General features: G+C 35.5%; 1 protein-coding gene across 3 annotated transcripts; it reads left to right on the top strand.

The window, feature by feature from the left end:
• Nucleotides 1–2,913: 2,913 nt before the first annotated feature.
• LOC129891358 (histone-lysine N-methyltransferase ASHH1-like) lies at nucleotides 2,914–16,150 on the top strand. Of its 3 annotated transcripts, none has more exons than XM_055966686.1 (11): nucleotides 2,914–3,048; nucleotides 4,288–4,342; nucleotides 6,356–6,420; nucleotides 7,213–7,369; nucleotides 10,270–10,356; nucleotides 10,604–10,688; nucleotides 10,763–10,856; nucleotides 10,993–11,191; nucleotides 12,264–12,298; nucleotides 13,763–14,072; nucleotides 15,497–16,150. In XM_055966686.1, exons 2-11 carry the CDS (start codon nucleotides 4,310–4,312, stop codon nucleotides 15,791–15,793), a joined length of 1,362 nt encoding a protein of 453 aa, XP_055822661.1. In that variant the 5' UTR covers nucleotides 2,914–3,048; nucleotides 4,288–4,309; the 3' UTR covers nucleotides 15,794–16,150. The 3 variants fall into 3 exon arrangements, with proteins under 3 accessions (XP_055822661.1, XP_055822659.1, XP_055822660.1); XM_055966684.1 differs by having other exon boundaries at nucleotides 10,249–10,356; XM_055966685.1 differs by having other exon boundaries at nucleotides 4,281–4,342; nucleotides 10,249–10,356.
• The last annotated feature ends 299 nt before the right edge of the window (nucleotides 16,151–16,449 follow it).

Below are 16,449 nucleotides of genomic sequence, written 5' to 3'. Positions count from 1 at the left end.
ATACCCTTTAAATGCTTTTTTTTGCTGTGGAGGGCTTTTAGAGGCAAGCTGCCCACGGAGGAAAAGATCGTTGCATTCGGCCATGTTTCCACTCCATGTTCTTGCTGCCACAGCCCAGGTCCGGACACCATAGAACACATTTTCAGCATGGGCCAATTTGCTAGGAATATTTGGCGTTACTTCTCAGATTCCCTAGGCATCAGACATGAAGTCACGCCCCTCAAACCCCTTATTATGAGCTGGTGGCTTCGCAAGTACCGCACAGAAGCTCACAAACTTATCCTTCACTCCACCCCAATATTTATATGTTGGAATTTGTGGAAGAATAGATGCGCGAGCAAATACGGGGGGAAGAGTTCTAGCTTGGCGAGAGTGAAATTTGCAGTTTTCAAGGACATCTCTAATCTTCTTAGAATCGCATACCCCTATATCCATTGGCCTTCGAACTGGATCCACACTATCTCCTACATAGATAAGTGTAGTCATGAGATGAAGATTACCCAAGTCTCATGGATTAAGCCACAACTCGGTTTCGTTAAGCTAAATACTGACGGTAGCGCGTTGGGTAATCCGGGGGCTATTGGGGGGGTGGCATTGTAAGAGATCACATGGGTAATTTCCTCTTCGCTTATGCCATACCACTAGGGGAGGGAACCAACAATCAAGCTGAACTAGAGGCGGCTACTTATGGGCTTAGATGGTGCATTCAACAGGGCTTCCATCATGTTATCCTAGAAGTTGACTCGGAGTTGCTCACTAAATGGATCAGTCACCAGATGAAACCTCCGTGGAGCCTTCACCAGGTAACTCATGACCTTGTTGATATTACCAAATTATTTGCCTTCTTTGCTTGCAAACATGTATACAGGGAGGCAAACTTCACTGCGGATGCTCTCTCCAAGCACAGTCACACTCTTACCATTCCAGGCCACTACACTACCCTCCAGCAGCTACCTCGTGGTATTCGAGGATACTACATGCTAGATAGAATCGGCCTACCTAGCTTTAGGCGGAGGAAGACCAAACGGATTAAGAAGCCTCCATGATCTACTACTTTGTTTTGCATCCTTGGATTGATCACTCAATTGCAGTGTTTGTGATTCCCCATGTTATAATTTTAGCCATGTTCTTTGATGATTTTCGTTTACGCTAAAATTTTGTTGTATATATAGCTTTTATGAAGATTATCTCCTTTTATATTTAGATTTTTCCTTTACTATGTAAAGGGAGAGTCTCCCTTATTTATGTTTTTCTAGTTTCTTTGTATCGAGAGGAGTCCTCTCCTTTAGGTGCATAGTTTCTAGGACCCTTTTTTGTGTGCTTGTATCGGGGATGAGCTGATTGACCTTATTAGGAATATCGGCTTATGAACCACCATAGGATTGGAGGTTAGGTTTATGCCCCCCTCCGTGTATCTTTCTATTTTTATGTATAATACAGCTTGGGGGTGAGCGGCTCAACCCCTGGCCGTGCATGAGAGGTGGGAGCCTCGTGTATGGTCTGTTCCCAAAAAAAAAAAAAAAAAAAAAAAAAAAAAAAAAAATCTTATTGCCTTTTATTGACCTAAAATACCTTATATTTGTTTATATAACAAAAAAATAAAAATAAATTAAATTGATAGCTTTTAAAATAACGTGTTATAATATAATTTTTTTTAAAAAATAACGTGCTATAACTTAAAGAGTTATTGTTAATAATATTATTATTATTTTATTAAACGATAAAATTAAATACTCTATCAAAAATATTTTTTTTTTTAAAATTAAAAATTAATTAATCATTACCTAACTTAACTAATTTGTCCTAAAAACTAACACATCTCTTTATCCTACATGCCACATGACATGTTCCTAAGCTGGACTTTCTTCCTTTTAATTATATATAGATTGTAATATAATATAAAATATATTTGAAAAGTATTTTAAATTAAATCTAATTACAAAATTGTCACAATTTGTATTTATGGAAACTTAAAAATTAACATAACGCGTTTTTAAAAATAAAATAATTTTAAAATGTAAATTTATAAAAAAGTTGTTTAGACTTTTCACCTAAACACCTCAATTCCTCATTAAATGTTTCAATTAGACACTTTTAATTTAAACTTGATTTTTTTTACATCCATCTTCATTCATCTATTATTAGATAGTTAAATTAAGGGAAAAAATACTTATACCCCCAAAAGGGAAAGTATTTACCTTTAAATATCCATTACTTTCATACTTCATTTTTATTTTAAAATGATAAAAATTTATTTTTAAATACGGGCGCTGTCATCATGCTGGCGTCGTCGCCCATCCTACATAATACCAATAGGGTATCAATATACCGATGGAGTATCACAGAGAATTAAGCTCAGTTCTATATAATACCGATATGGTATCAATATACCGACAGAGTATCACAAAGAATATATTTACTAATTAGTTTAATAAATAAGATTGTGATTTTAATAATTTTTCTCTTAATTATTTTATTTTTTATTTCTTTAAAAAAGAGACCAATCTTATATGATACCGATAGTATATCAATATACCGCCAGAGTATTACAGAGAATTAAGCTTAATCCTATATAATATCGATATAGTATCAATATACTGATGGAGTATCACAGAGGATTATGACGTCATCATGATGTCATGAGCAAAATTAAAAGGGAGAAAGGGTAAATAGTTTGAATCATGAGTCTATTAAGGATAAATAGTTTTGATTGGGTCCAATTTGATTGAATAGTTTCACAATAACTCTATTTTGTATAGTTTTCCTTAAATTAATCATATAAAATATGTAATTTCTCCAATAATTATTATACATACTTTACCTACTTCAAACCAGAACGACGTCGTACTAACAGTCTTTCAAAAGTTTCAAAATCCATAATTTGTCTTCTACCTTAAAACCTTTTGCCAACCATCTGAAAATCTGGGATTTCAGAATTGAGGCAATCTAATTTATTTCTGATATTTATTTTTGTGTGTATGTGTGTATATATATTAGAAAGACAAAAGAATGATTATTCAGGTTTTGAAGAACCCTATTTCCTACCCAGTAAGCTCAATTTCCCCATTTTAATTTTTTGTATAGCTTAATAATCATATATGTGAAAGTCAGTTTAGAGTACTTAGAACTAGTTTTTATGTTTAACCACATTGAATTAACCCCTTTTTTTCTTCATGATTTTTGTGTTTCTATCTTTTTGGTTCAATGGCCACTTCTGATGTTATTGAATTTTTTAAAAACATTTACCAGTAGTGTTGGGAGAAAAACATTTAAAAACATGTATCTACGTTAGATGTCGGACCCTTTTTCGATAGTTTATGTGTTTACTTCTTCAGATTTTGAACTCTTTTAGTGAAAATTTTGGCTCTGCCACGGAGAGGGTGCTTACCATTTGAACAACCCTGAATTGAACTGATTTTGAGAATTTTTCTTTTCTATCTATTTAGTTTCTTTTTTTCCCCAAACCTTAAACATATGTTTGGAGCACTCGGGAAAATCTTAGTAGCTCAGTTCGTTGACTAGCTAAATTTTCATCTTGTTCTTGTTGAGGGGTTCATTGCCCACCTTGGAATCCCCTCCGCTATTTTTATTTGAATTTTTTTAAAAAAATAAATAAATATGTGGTGCACTCATTTGATACCTCAGTGTATAGCACTTGGAACTACTTTTTTTTTTCTTCTCATTTTATGTTTACTCACATTGAATTAACCCGTTTTTATAGCATAGATTGTTCTACCTGTTTTTTTATCCTCTCAAGATTTTGTGTGTATATCTCTTTGGTTGAATGGTGAATTCTGATTTATCGAATTTTTAAAAACATTTACTGGTGTTGGAGGAATTCCACTCAAAGGAATTGAGTGAAACTGCTTTTGATAAATTTGCTTCTTTAACAAAAGATTTCTGCCCCTTTTTTTTTGGTTTTAATGTTAAAGGGTTAATATTTATTTTATCAAAATTATTAATGTTATACTGACATTGGTAATTCTGTTTTTGAGAGATTTCACCTTTGAATTATTTTGTTTTTCAAGCTCTTTTATGGGTCCAGATTCTTGGTAGAAGGAATTCAGACTTTTCTAATATTTATTTATTCATATGTAATAGCAAGAAAATGAACATTTTCTTCTCAGTGATCACATTTGCATTTCAAGAACAGGATGCACAAAATGATCCATTTTAGTTGATAGGCGCTCCAATTATTAGCTACTTTTTTTTTCCGTGTGTGATCTTGTGCTTTGGTTATGAAACTGATGAAAACCTTTTACTATGTTGAATTTTTGGAGTTTCCAGATTTCTGACTGAGGTTGCATAGATGCTGCATTTAGGCGAAGACAAAAGCAATGTGGTATGCCTAAGTTCATGTTATCTGTTACTATTTCTCAAGCTTGTTGTAAAATTTTAAAAGTGTGATGTTGCATGGACTTACTGTGAGTTCTTGAGGAACTACTGTATTTCTAAAAACTACCTGCTCCAAGCAACAGTGAGATTGCGAGGGAAAGAGAGAAATTAAAGAAGATCCATTCAATGAGATCTTAGAATTAGAAAGAAAGACGCAATGGTCATACTTTCTTTACATCATGTGAAGCCTGGAACAACATGCAATATTTAACACCAGACAATATTCACTTTGGAACTTGTCACGACCCAAAAATCAAGATCATGGTGGCACCTACCCTAACCAACACCCATTGATAGGTAAACCAACCGTTATCCAAACTGAATATTCATTAAAACGCGGAAATAGAAGTAAAGAAGTAACAAAAATAAGTCTTAAAGTCAAACTTTCATAGAATATATATAATTGCGGAAAATAGGGTCTACAACCCCTAAATCCGGTGATATAGTCCAAAGCTTCTAGAATAACATGAATGAGATCCAAAATACTACAACTGTCTAATAGGTAAGGACATGCATAAAATAAAAGATAGAGAAGTCAGGATACTGCAGAACAACCAAGTAGCTACCTCCAAGGACTTCGATAAGTTCCAACTCGAAGCTAGAATTACCTACTACTTGAACCAGGGTCAGAACCTGCACAACCTACGAAAGTTCACATGTACTCAGTAGCATCATCGACCGACCCTTAAATGAAGCAATGACGAAGGTTGGTCCTACACTTCTCTGTTCAACACTTAGTCATAGATATCAGAAGTAAGATCTCAATTTAGAGACAGTTTAGCAACTAAAGATAACAATAGATCAAGTTAGAAGCACTATCTGAAACCAACAAATATCAGAGAATTCCACAGTAAGTACAAACCATAGAACACCGTCTATCTGAGTCAAACTCAATCAAGCAGGGAGGAAAATAAGCCACTATCATAATCACTATACCTTTTCACCACTACAAATCAATATGTAATTTAAAGATGATGAAATGAAATGCAAATGCATATGCTATGTATACACCTCTTCCTCTGTCGATTAGTCGGGACCCATGGGGGACTCGTGAGGTCCGTATACCGTCTAGGCGTGCAACTCCGACCATAACAATGGTAATGTGCATGCGTGCAACTCTGATCCCAATGAAATGCTATGCATGCGTGTAAAACCGATCCCAAATGATTAAGATATACTCATGATTTACACATTTCATAGAAATTAATCAACCCATCTCAACTTTGTCTTTACTTTCAATTTCTCATTTCATGGAAGGATTTCATATTGAATGGAATGCACAACAAAGACAACAAATATCAAGAAATATTGCCATAATTCGACTCTGACTCCATATAGGAGAGTAAGGTGCAAAATATCAGTCAAATAAACACGATAAGCCACATATTAAGCAAATGTATGAATAGCTATGCTCACAAGTCACGTAATCATCCAAACAATTAAGAAATCGTCAATTCCCCCATAACATGGCATCGATACCCGCATAAATGCTCGTCATTGAACCCCCATTACCATAACTCCTTAATTTAGCAGCAGGAAAGAGCTGTAGTCATACATTTTATAATTCCATCACCGTGTTTGTGCTTCTGTTTTACTAATATAATTTACCTATTGAAAAAGCGGGCTTTTTGAATATCCTTGTGGTTTGGCTGGTTAATTTTATGATTTCTGCATTCATCTGCCCTTGCATCAAAGCATGGATGCACACATCGGTGACATGGTTTATGTAATCAATTAACTCCATGATATTTGATTTGCTTATTATCAGTCGTATATTTGCTAGGATACAACAACAACAACAACTTACCCATTATATTTGCTAGGATAATATTGTATAATAATGTTTATGGAGCCAGTATAATAAATGCAGCCCCTTTACTTATAAGTGATGTTCCATTATAATATGCCATTCTATTTACATCAAGTAATGAGGTGAATTATTTCCTTCTTCTTTTTGAAGGTCCAACTGCCGGAAGGAGTAACACCGTTTATTCATGTTACTCAAAATGAGTTTTTAGGGCGAAAGTGAGCTCAAATCCTTTCTTTGCTACTTCTAATGATTATCTCTCCGCCAGTCTCTTTCTTTTGATAATCCTTTTAACTTTGAAGTTCATGTTCATACACTTGTTCACTGTTGCTTAGACTTATAAATTATTACTTGGATAGCATATTGATTATAGTCATGGTCCAAATTGTTAGTTTGGGTATCTAAGAGCTGGATTCTATAGCTATGCAAAAGAGATTGGTTACTGCTATTGTTTTCATTTATAAGACAACTTTCATAAGCCACTGATAAAAAGAAAAGAGATTAAACTTTGATAAACTGTTGTATCTTGTTCCATGTTGTGCCAAGGATTGCCTGTGAGTAAGAATTCAATGGCAAAAAACTGAGTGAAGAAGAAATTTGAACTCCAGATTATGATTATCTGGTCAAGCTTAAAAGGAAGGACTTTCTGTGAGTTGAAACTAATGTTTTATAATGCTTATGTTTCATCTTTTTCCTTGTTCTATAAAGATGAGAAACAGAAAATTAGTTTCTTTTTGTGATAGAGAAACAAGTTTTTGTTTCATTCCTTAGGAAGTTTTTGTGTCCTACTTCATTGTGTGATTTATAGCTTTTTGGCTTTCAAGATTGAAGCTTTTGATGTCTTAACTTGAATCCCAAAATATCACCAAAAAGAAGAGAAAGAAAACTTGTTCCCTACAAGATGCATACCTAGATTAGTTGACCTTGATTTGGAGTAGAATAATTTTCAATTATCACTCATCTTGGCTTTACTTAGTCAATTTTAATTGGAATGCTCTTATGTCTTACAGACATAAGAAATTGAAAGAAGATGATATTGCTATCTGTGAATGCAAGTATGAAGCAAGTGATCCCGAAAGTGCATGTGTAGAAAGATGCTTGAATGTAATAACCAACACTGAGTGTACACCGGGATACTGTCAGTGTGGTGAGGCTTGCAGAAATCAGGTAAATATGATTCGTTTAATGAGTTGACCATTTCTATGATGTTTCTCTTTATTAGCATACTTTTACAATGGTCTTATCTATTTCTAAACTTACAACAGATTTTATGGGTAGGGCACCAAATTTGTGTTTCAATTATGTGTTGAGAAAGAGAGTGAAAGCAGTGGCGTTTTAGAAACTTCATGATAAGCTCAAAAAAGCCATCTTGCCATTACCTTTCCTAGTGTTATTTTATAGCTTTTCATTGTTGTTGATATGATTTCATTAGCTCTTGATGATATTTACACATGAATTTGGATGGGTGTATAAATTTTATAAAAACACTACTTTAGAACTAGAAAACACTTCTATAGAAGCCAAAAGGGCTAACTGGTTATTTAGGGAGATTCAAGTTCTTTCCTTTGATGGACGACCTAGTATAGAGTCCCAATTCCAACAACTTTGCTCTTCTGGTTGACCCTTATATAAGTAAAGAACTAGAAAACTATCAATAATAATAAAGGAACAAAAAACAGAAAAAGAGAGAAAAAAAGGAAAAAGATGCAAATTGTGAGAAAAGTTTTTATGCAGTCCTGAAACTATTCAACCAAGAACCTGTCAAAACGCATTTCTATGACCATTCCCAAAACTATTCTACCATAACCCATTTCTAAAACTAGCCTTAAACCATCTTATTATGCAGTCTTCCACTTGATGATCCTTGCATATTTCATGTGACGGAGCTTTATCCAGTTTCTTATCTTGACAACTTTCCATGCTTTTATTTCTATAATTTCTTCTTTAGCAGTCTCCTAATGCTGCCCTTTTCTATTGCGCGTCATGGGACTCTTCATACCCAAGTAGAATTCTGACTATTATTTTAAGCATTTCCTCCCTATCAACCACTAAGACATCAGGAGCTTCGTATCAATTTGGCATAGGGAACTTCTAGATGGCTGGAAGAAGCTAATCTTCTACTCTAAAGAATATTTTTTTGACAAGTCTTCTATCAAGCAACCTTTTTCTTAGTATCCTCCATCATGTGTTTTTTCCCTCATCCACTCTCTTGAGATGAGTCATCACTCATCAGATTGGAGGCCTAAGACAAACTGTTTTCAGCATCTATTGCTTTATGAGTGTCCATTTGTTGCTCCTTTTCTTTCACCTGTCCTGGATCAGTCTTGCTCACTTTGGGCCAATTCTACTGTAATACTGTTCTAGTATACAGGTTTATTCAACAGTGTTTGTGCTCATGGCCTACTAGTGATTTCGTTTTGTGCGGGCTAGGAGAAGCCCTCATATTCTGTGATCCATAACTCCACATGTTCTTTCTTACAAGTGATTATTCTCGGATCTTCTACTTATTTCATTTCTTCTTGATTTTAGGAAGACTTAATTCTCCTTAATATATCGGTGTTCGAACCATTTGTCCACTCCTTCATGTCCTAGATCTCTTGGCTTTTATGTTTGGATCCATTTTAATGAAAATGAAAATATTCTGGGTGAGTTTGTAGCCTATGTAAGGCAAAAACAAGGCATATTTGGATAAGTAAAAGGGATTTTATTCAAAACAGCCTAGCAAAAAGGGAATGCCGGAATCGATAATTACAAGGTAGAGAAAGCTCAAAACCTTACAATGTTTGTAATGAGCTGACAAGGTCTAACATGGGCACTACATCATGCACATATGCCACGTTGCACCCCTAACGTGGACAATGCAATGCCGTATTATTTAACATGTCAAGTCCATATTTCATATTAACTAACCTTTTAGTTATTTCACGCAAGCAAATCTGCCGAATCAAGTCTCGATGTTAGCAAAAGATTCTAGAAATCAAGTATTTGTGTGGTACGAGTGAAGCATAAGATCTTTAACTTGATGTGACAGTTAGAATGCGTCTAGATTTGTTGTATATGTGTAGGGTTTATTATACAAATTGTTATATGAAATATTCTTAATGGAACATCGAGGGTGTGGCCTAGTGGTCAATGATACTAGGTGATTTCTTTCCATCTATCCAAGCCTTGGTGGACCTAGTTACCTGGTACTTGTGTTGGTGGAGATAACAAGTACCTCATGGAATTAGTTGAGGTGCGTGCAAGATGGCTTGAATGGCATAGTTATTAAAAAAAGGAATATTCTTAATGGTTGTACTATTAGGCATCCTTGTGACTAGGGAAGTATTCCTTATTATGTGTAGGCTATACTCCTATAAAGGAGCTCTATTGTATGTTATGTAGATTAAAAACTTCTTTTGGCTGTTAAAAGCACCATATGTTGCTTTTTGTACATATTTATGTGATATGAGGAAGCCGAGCTGTATAAAATTTGCATGCTAATGCTCATGCAGCAAAGTGTGTCATTGTTGCATATGCGATACCCTCGAGGGGTCATGTGATATCTGTTACTGTAAATGGTGATTCATTTATTTAATTTGGTTGCAAGAAGGTTTTCGGGGAAGTTGTGATATTTGGGTTTGATTGATCTTTTGTGATAAAATGCAACTATCAATCTCTATATTTGTACAGCAGGATTCCTATTTCATCGGGGTGTGACTAAATGCTGCTTCAGAATTAGTGGTTTATCTATCAGATACATTGAGAAACTGGGAATCTTTGTTTGATTGAACTCGCTCTGTTCCGAGCAGTTGCTGTATAGCATAATTGCTCCTTGTTGTTCCTTAAAAATAAAAATTTTAAAAATTGCTGTTTGTTATTTAGTTCTTTCCATATTGATAATCTTTCTTCACTTAAATTTATCCTTTCATCTACTCTGAGGAGGAGTTTGTAGTTCCTTATATGCGGTTGACTACCTCAATAACTAATTTGAGATTATACTCTGTGCTGTATTTGGAAGAGACAGTGAGTGTCACGTAAATAATTTTAGGACTTTTGTTTTGAAGTGTTTTGCTTGCTGTCCACAGAGATTCCAGAAATGTGAATATGCAAAAACTAAGTTGTTCAGGACTGAAGGGCGTGGTTGGGGTCTTTTAGCTGATGAGAATATAAAGGTAATTCTGCTGAGGCAATTCCCCGTAGTTTATTTTTAGGTAACCATTAGTTTGTATAGCAAAGTTTCGGCATATACAAAATGACTTTTTGTTTGACGGTCACATGAAGAAAAAGTTCCAAAACTGAGCCTATCAAATATGAGCTTTCCATGGAATATATCAGAGGCCTTTTCCTAGTAACTGTAATTATGGCTTATTCTTAATTAGCTGCAATCAACCAACTGTTCCTATCTCTTTACATTATTAGGCTGGACAGTTCATTATTGAATACTGTGGAGAAGTGATATCATCTGAAGAAGCAAAGAAAAGGTCTCAGGCTTATGAAGCTCATGGTAAGTTATCAACTTTAAAGATGGTTTTCAATGCATCTACAGATCACTACTATAATTTCATATGATTTGTGCAGAGCTCAAGGACGCATACATAATTTCTCTGGATGCTAATCATTTCATTGATGCCACCCGGAAGGGAAGTTTTGCAAGATTCATAAATCATTCATGGTAAGTGCTGAAACGCCAGTTGTCAAATTGATGAAAAGTGAAATAAGGTGCAGATATTGGTCAGTCAGTGGCATATTATTATGGTTAATTGGTGTTGATTGAGAGTACTGATACTGTGTGTTCCAAAATTTCCCAGCTGGCCAAATTGTGAAACAAGGAAATGGACAGTGTTAGGGGAAACAAGGGTAGGAATATTTGCAAAGCAAGATATATCTGTTGGAATGGAGCTGGCGTATAACTATAATTTTGAGTGGTATGGGGGTGCAACTGTTCATTGTCTATGTGGAGCTGCAAACTGTTCTATATTTCTGGGTGCCAAATCTCAAGGATTCCAGGTAATTTAAATTTCTTATGAATTGTTATATCTGGAATGCCCTTTGTAGCATCATTTCACTTATTGCATCTTCCCAGAATTTAGACAATAAACAGATTAATGATTTATGCATATAGATTGAATTTGCTAGTCACATACTACAATCTGGAAATCACATGTTTAGTATGGTGTATCCTTACCAAAAGTCTTTTTTTTTTCTGATCATAGCCTGTTTTTTATTGACGGGTATTAAAATTGCTTCAGAGTTATGACATCTTAAAATGATATATCTTTTTTCTTGTCTACTGATTCAATGGAAGTGTCATCTTCTTCTTCTGTTAAGATCTTGTACTTCTCAAATTTGAAGCTCTCGATGTCTCGCAGTCATTTTCCTCTTACTCCTTTACATATACCTTCTTCCTTCATCCAAGGGCCTAAAATACACCAAAATATAGTGACCTTGAATTTTATCAGAGGATAAATCGCGTGTTGCTTTTGAGGCTGAAAAGAAAGTAATCCAGGATAAATGCTTATTGCTTATTATGTTTGACTCTAGAGCACAACAATGGAAGTCTATGTAGTAGATGTCTTCTTTGCTTTTCTCATTTAAAGCTTTGGTTGATCAACGAGATCATAGATTTTGTTTCTTGTTGATATTGATATGCTTCACTGTTCTTGCTGATATTGATAAGCCTCACTGTTGAAGTGTTTTAAATTAGCATGTAAACCGATTGTCACTATCTTTCAGGATGAGAGCATTGTGTTCTAATCCTGGGACATTGGTACACAATCTTAAGGGGTTTTAAATTATCACACTGGACATAGATTTCACATTTGATTTGAGATTGTCTGAGAGGAACTATAATTCCAGCTAACGTAAATTGTAGAACTTGGTAATTCAAATGAAATTTTATGAGAAAGAATGTGGTAAAGGTGCTCATATTGGTAAAATGTAATATAGAAAGAGGAGGAAAGAGCTTCCCATTGGCATATGCTTTCTTCTATGCTCTAGAACATAATAGATGCTTCTAAATTCGATATGAGTCTTTCAGTCTCATTTCTTGTTCTTTTGTTCCCTTTTTATCTTTGCTCAGGAGTACAACCATGTCTGGGAAGATGGGGATGACAGGTAATGCTCAACTTTGTTTTTTGTAGTTTGTACAAATCTTACGTTTTTTTTTTTTGAGACAAGGGTAACTTTGTATTCACACAAAAAATTCATCATGCGATGAATGATGAATTGGGAACTCACAACCCACAAAGTGGTGGGCACACCCCCATTTGGGTACTTCACAAGTTTCCTATGAAACCTACTAAATCTACTGTCTCCCCTACCAACTCTTGATTACACCAATAAAAATAGCAGGCTTATACACTTCATCTTAATCATGTATTCTTCCTCTTATATTTCTGTTCTTTTTTGTTTCTTTTTTATTGATATGTGTGCTCTTCCTCGTGTTGTTATTGTTAACTCAATAAACAAATCAATGTTTTATTGTGAATTACGGAAAAAAAAAGTGGGCTTTTGGATTCACAACGAGGAGACTTGATCTGTAATTTTATTTTTAGAAGACAAGTAGTCTTGCATTCAACATATTGTTCTGGATCTTCAAAGTTTTGGATTTATCTCGAGAAATATTAGTGATACCATTCTAAGCTCAGTCAGATATATAAATGTGACTGGCAAGGGCTTTGTACGAGATCTTGCATGTTTTATTAGTTGTCATGTCTTTCCATAAGCAAAAGTATGAGTAGAGCTGCTCTTTCCCTATTCTTAATCCCACTTCTTATGTCTGTCAACAAGAGCCCAGCCTCTGGTTCAATCGATAGATAGGCCGAAAATGATATATCTGGACAAAATTAACAGACCTTTCCTTTCCTTACTTGACTTGCGAACTGATCAAACCAGTAGCCAAGTCATGCGTCAGTACCACGTCCAGGATCTTAGGAAAGGGAAAGCTCAAATGATATCATAGGATGGGCTTACTCCTCACTGCTGTACAATTTATTATAGTCATACTCTGTTTCACACCTAGTAGTTAGCCTTTCGTTTCCTCCTTGTAAGAAACATGTATGGTATGGGAGAGCACCCAAGGCTGTGACCTAGTGGTCAATGAATTTGGGGAAAGCTATGAACTCTCGGGTTCAGTTACCCAGTATTTTGGTGGACAGAGTTACTTAATACCTGTGTTGGTGGGATGTAGAAGGTACCCGGTGGAATTAGTTGAGATTCATGCAGTTTGACCCAAACACCCCCATCATTAAAAAGAAAAAAACACGCTAAAGAGAGAATATACTATTTTTTGAAATATTACATTTTAAAGTAATAAGGGGTCGATCAAATAATATAGCAAAGTTGAAGCTTGTTAGATTTTGGTTCACTGTTGGATGACTTGAGCTTTACTTTATAACTAAATGATATAATTGAGGCAGTTCACATATTTGTCAACACTCAACAGTATTAAGAGAGAATTTCAGGTAATGAGTTCCATCAGAGAAAATTGCCGATGATATTTATAGCTTGGATGCTACAGTTTTACTCATTTCCTTCTAATTCTTGGATATTTATTTCAATCTGGCTTTCTTATTGCAGATATACGGTGGAGGAAGTTCCACTTTATGATTCGGCAGAGGATGAATCTTTACCAGTGATCTCTGGAACTAGTGGAGGAAATGAGCACACTAAAATATTGATTGAGAGTGGGGGCTCTACGTTCAAGGTGGGACCAAGTAATAGCACATGTAAGAATTATAATATTGGATCCGGTTCAACACCGAAGAAGAAGTCTCAACGCATTCCCAAGCGGAAGGTAAAATCTTCCAGCCGTAAGCAAGTGAATGATGGAGATTTTGCTAAATTGTTTGCATCAAAGGAAGCACGAGAAGAAATTACTAAGTACGAGGTATGATCACCTTTTCTTTGTAACATGTCATGGTGTAGTCAACTTTATCGACTTTTTCTTTCATATTTTTACATGGGTTGGCAAAGAGGCAAATGTTTCTACTCCATTTGGCTTTGATGAGTTCTTCTTTAGATAAATATATCCATGTACAAGTATGTGCTCTTAGGAGTAGTATACCTCAATCTTCCTTTTTGTTCACTTTATATTGTTATGGTTATTTTATTTTATTTTGTGCTTCGCCATGGAGCACATATCTTATTCTTCTGTTTATAGCCATATTTGTAGCACCGTGAAAACCTAACTGGACCAGAACCAAACTCCTTAATTTTAGGATGACATGTACTTTCCTTATTATACAACTGTTTTGAGCAGAAAGCTTTTTTAATTTTTTGGTGCTTGTGAATTATCAGTAGAGCTGGTAGCATACCCTTCTCTTGATGGAATTCTCATTTACACAAATTTATTTCCTTGTATTCTCATGAAGTATGGAAGCGTGTTTACTGTATTCAAATAGTATATGCTTGCCTGGCTTATCCAAAGAATAAAAAGCATAATCTATATATGCACACAAATGCCAGACCTTGGTGTGAAAAGTCCAAATGAGCAGGGAAATTGAACTCACAACTGAAAATATATAGCACCAACAAAAGGTTTTACTGATTAGACAAACCTCCACCTTTCTCTGCTTGAGTCCTTTTCTCTGTTGGAGCATAGCAATTCTGTCTGTTAGGTTTTCACACGTTTAATAACAGTAATGGCATCATAGTAGTCTCTAGGATTTTTCAGACGCGGAATGGTGATGTGTTAAAAATCCTAGGAAGTTGGAAATGCTTTTAGCATCTATCAGTGGATTTGGCTCATTATCTATTCTCTAGCATTTGCAAGAGAGAAGGGGAGCCTTGGAGTAACTGGTAAAGTTGCTGCCATGTGACCAGGAGGTCACGGGTTCAAGCCTTGGAAACAGCCTCTGGCAGAAATGCAAGGTAAGGCTGCGTACAATAGACCCTTGTGGTCAGGCCCTTCCCCGGACCCTGCGCATAGCGGGAGCCTTAGTGCACCGGGCTGCCACTTAGCATTTGCAAGAGAGGAAGTGAGAACGCGAAAACTGGAGGCGGGTTGACAGGTTGGATAGAATGCTTCCAGGTAGTAGCTGTTATCATCATGACTGCATCTTCCATGTCCCCCATCCCCCACCCTCCCAAAAAAAGGAAAGGAAAAGAAAAGGCGAACCTCCTAATTCTAGCTTTGTGATGCCACATTTACAGTTATAATTGATCTTTGTCAGGCATGGGTGGTCAAACTAGTGATGAAATACTAAACTCATATTGTGGAAGGAAAACCAAATTGTAATTTTTCTCAAAACTTTTGCCAGTGTTATGCAAGGGATAAAAAATGATGCGGAACAGTTTGCCAATGTAATGCAGGGGTTAAAAAATGAAGCCACTTCGAAGCTCAATTCTGTATATGAAGAAATTCGCCCTACCATTGAAGAGCATGGACGGGACAACCAGGATAGCGTACCCACCAGTGTAGCTGAGACGTGGATCGAAGCACACTGCTCTAAATACGAAGCAGATTTTGATCTCTACTTTTCTGTGATCAAGAATGTGATGTGCCCTCGTCCAGCAACCTACGCCACTGCTGCAGGGCCTTCTGAAGGAGGAGCCGGACCTCAAACAACCAATGCTGAAGCCAAGCTTTCTGAAGGAGGAGCTAAATGAAGTATATGTCAGATAAATGACGTTTAATCGGGTATTTGATACCGTTTAATCTTCAGAAAGTCAGACATGGTTTCTATGCATACATACAGCACAAACAAATTAGAACAGTTTATGATGGGATTCATGCAAAACAACTTGACCCTTTTGGGAATTTCATGTGTAACCCAACTCACCATTACACCATCTTTGGGTGTTTGCATAGCCAGGGAAGTTACTTGTAGTTTTTATCCATTGTTAGTGTCCTTGGGGAAAAATACTTGCACAGACTTGGTATTAACGCCATACCATTTTATCGCTTACAAGTGTTTGGGACGAAGGAAAATGTTTTTCATGGAAATAAGTTATTTTTTTACTTTATGTTTTGGTGTTTGGTAAGTAAGAAGAAAATGTAGATCAGTTTATGATAGGATTCATGCATATATATCATCACTTTTATTTTTCACTTAAAACGTGATAAAATATTGTGGTTTGGTATAACATCATGTGCGAATAAGTTTACACAATTTGATGTAAATATTAGGTGTAAGTACGCGATTTGATGTAAATAAATAATGTTTCACATCATCTTTGAAGGTGAATCATTAAAATTACTCTGTTTTTTTACTGTAATTTATAACTCAAAACAATGTTTTTTTTATAAAATGTACCATCCTACT

This window comes from Solanum dulcamara, chromosome 6 (genome assembly GCF_947179165.1).
Source record: "Solanum dulcamara chromosome 6, daSolDulc1.2, whole genome shotgun sequence".
NCBI classification, from domain to species: domain Eukaryota; kingdom Viridiplantae; phylum Streptophyta; class Magnoliopsida; order Solanales; family Solanaceae; genus Solanum; species Solanum dulcamara.
The sequence above is the reverse complement of the archived record's forward strand: the minus strand, read 5'-3'. Positions and strand labels throughout refer to the sequence as shown.